We start from the raw sequence: 2,437 nt of genomic DNA, 5'->3' as shown, positions 1-2,437 counted from the left end.
GACCTGGGGCTGCGCCGGGCAGCTGGCGGTGGTGGTGCTGGGAGCAGAGTGGCAGCAAAATTTGCAGTAGGTGCAGTATCCTCCCAGTGCCACAGCTGCCTGCTCTGAGCCCAGCCCCTGCTGAGAAGAGTCTCAAGCGGCCCTGGCTGCAGCCCGCCCCACCCCACACAGATCTGGGGGGCACACCTCCCCACCTCCCACTGGGGTGCAAGCAGCAGCAAGAGTCACCTCCACCCCTCCTGCCCCCATGAGCTGCGGCTCTGCCCACCCCCACAGCGCCTGCCCATCCCTCACTGTGGGGGCATTGATCTGCACCCCTCCCATGCCCCTTCCCTCCCCCCTATCCTTCTACTACACTGGATTTACCAGTTGCATGCAGCTCTTTATGCTGCCACGCTCTGCTCCCTGCTGCCCGAGTGCTGAGCTGTGACTGCATGCAGCACGGGCATTTATTGGCCCCATCAGGCCAATATCCGACCAATGCATCTGTGCACCTCTAATGTACAGCAACCTACTAATTAGTTAAGGTTAGCTTTAACGAGGTAGTTACACAGTTGCCACATTACTACTGGTGACCCGATGGCCTTCATTGTATCATTGCAACACCACAGGTGACACTAAGTCACCAGCAGAGAAAAACAGAATTAGGTGAGTTAATTCAGATATTGTGCCTGATTTTAACATGCCTTTGTAATTTTGTACCAGGGCCAAGATCATTCTGCAGCTGGAATCAGCCTTCTCAGGCCTGGAATATGAGGATGTTGGCTATTAACTTTTCACAACATGCATCACTTCAGGGAGCTGCAGCTTTGTCAGCAGTCTAAGTAGCTCACCTCCTCATGATGCACAGGCTCAGAAGAACGGCTAATAGAGGAAACACTTGGTTCATCTGATGGCTCATCAAGTTCATTGTCTGTGTACGCTCCACCTTCTCCATCTGTGTCTTCCATATCACTAATCAAGCGACTGTCACAGCTCAGATAGTCGGCACCCATAGCTGTTAGATACGACATGCGATCTTCGGCATCATCATCCATTCCTTCCAACTATGAAGGTGAATTGAAAGGATTAGATTGGACTTCATCCCCCTTTATAAGCTCTGAGTAACATTAATCTATAAAACACAATACAGAAGAGACACAGTACTGCAAGAATGCTGGCATCCCCAAGAACAGGAAAGCTTCTCCAGTAGAATGTTATGTATATTCCTTAGAAGCAATTGTCTGCCTCAGTTTAGCAGTGAGAACAACAGGATAAAATAAAAGGAAAAGAATAGAACATTTATCATGGACCTTTTTCTAAAAAAAACAACAAAGCAAAAAAACCTAAACTTATTTTTGCCATCCAATACAACATTTTAAACTCGTGTACATGTGTGCATGTGTGCGCACGCAACACCCCCCTACCGTGATGTCCAGAACATAAATACAACTTTTCTAATACAATTTGAACTGTTTGATAACCTACCTTTCCTTCTGACACCCATACAGCTTCATTCTGCTGTTGCTGAACTATATCTTTCAGACTGCCATACCAGCTATCATTGGCTGAATTCAAATTGACAGTGGCTGTAAGCATTAAAAAAAAGAAAAAATAAAGTAAATCACAGATTTCACAGAAATTCTTCTTTTAAATTCAGAAACCTCCAAATACCTATTTCATTCATGCAACAAAGTCCTGGATAATGCAAGATTACTTTATAAGCTATTTTAATAGGCCACTGGCAAAAATGCAATGCTTGATTTTTTGTTGGCTATTAGAAAAATGACTCTGTATAAATGTTAGTTAATTTTATTAGTTATTTTAGAAGTTGTTTTACTAGAATAAATAGGATACAGTAATCTCCAAAACACCCTTGAAAATTGCTTTTATATTGAAATACATTAAGACCAGAAACTGGTCCTAAGCATATTAGCACAAATTTGCACAGGATACATAAGTCATAATCATTTAAACTTCTTGATAAAGAAAAGCATTCTATCGGCACCCACTGTTCTTAGGAGATAAAATTAGAGAGATTCCTGCTTACCTGTAAAAAGATGATGGCCAGTTTTCTTCAGTTTATTTGCTTGTTCATAAAGCTTCCGGGAGCTCTTGTTGGATGTGGGAGAGAGCCTTTGTCTCATAGTTTTGATACCCTGTTTACTGTCTGGGTTTAAAAAGATGACAATCGGGAACCACTGGGTGTAATTCAACAGATCTACAGCTTTAGGAGTCACATCCAACAAAGCATGCTTGTCCTGTTAACAAAGAAGGCCCAGATCAGTGCTTCAGTTGGACAGGGGAAGTGTCAATATGCTTCCACAACCCCAACCAGAGTTATAACCATGCTAATGCTCTCCTCAAAAATCATAAATCCTATTCACATCTACTAACTCTGATGTTGGGTGTAACGTTCTTATTCCATTTTCTATTACTTTATTCCTTCTGCCTCCCT

The 2,437-nt window shown here is 43.2% G+C and overlaps 1 protein-coding gene and 1 long non-coding RNA gene across 6 annotated transcripts in view; one reads left to right on the top strand and one right to left on the bottom strand.

Annotated features, from left to right (window-relative positions):
- The window catches only part of LOC102369122, an 11,217-nt gene extending 10,375 nt beyond the window's left edge, over nt 1-842 (top strand). For both annotated transcript variants that reach the window (XR_003093807.1, XR_003093808.1), the window contains exon 5: nt 706-842. This is a non-coding gene — a long non-coding RNA (uncharacterized LOC102369122). The remainder of the gene's footprint in view (nt 1-705) is intronic.
- The window catches only part of TJP2 (tight junction protein 2), a 103,082-nt gene that overhangs the window by 5,196 nt on the left and 95,449 nt on the right, over nt 1-2,437 (bottom strand). For all 4 annotated transcript variants that reach the window (XM_006022618.3, XM_025202979.1, XM_006022621.3 and 1 more), the window contains exons 17-19: nt 2,030-2,240; nt 1,468-1,568; nt 834-1,046 (exon numbers count right to left, since the gene is read on the bottom strand). In XM_006022618.3, the coding sequence (XP_006022680.1) occupies nt 834-1,046; nt 1,468-1,568; nt 2,030-2,240 (525 nt within the window). The remainder of the gene's footprint in view (nt 1-833; nt 1,047-1,467; nt 1,569-2,029; nt 2,241-2,437) is intronic.

The sequence above is a fragment of the Alligator sinensis genome, unplaced genomic scaffold, assembly GCF_000455745.1.
Source record: "Alligator sinensis unplaced genomic scaffold, ASM45574v1 scaffold308_1, whole genome shotgun sequence".
NCBI lineage: Eukaryota > Metazoa > Chordata > Crocodylia > Alligatoridae > Alligator > Alligator sinensis.
Note: the sequence above shows the minus strand (reverse complement) of the source record. Positions and strands in the feature narration are given on the sequence as shown.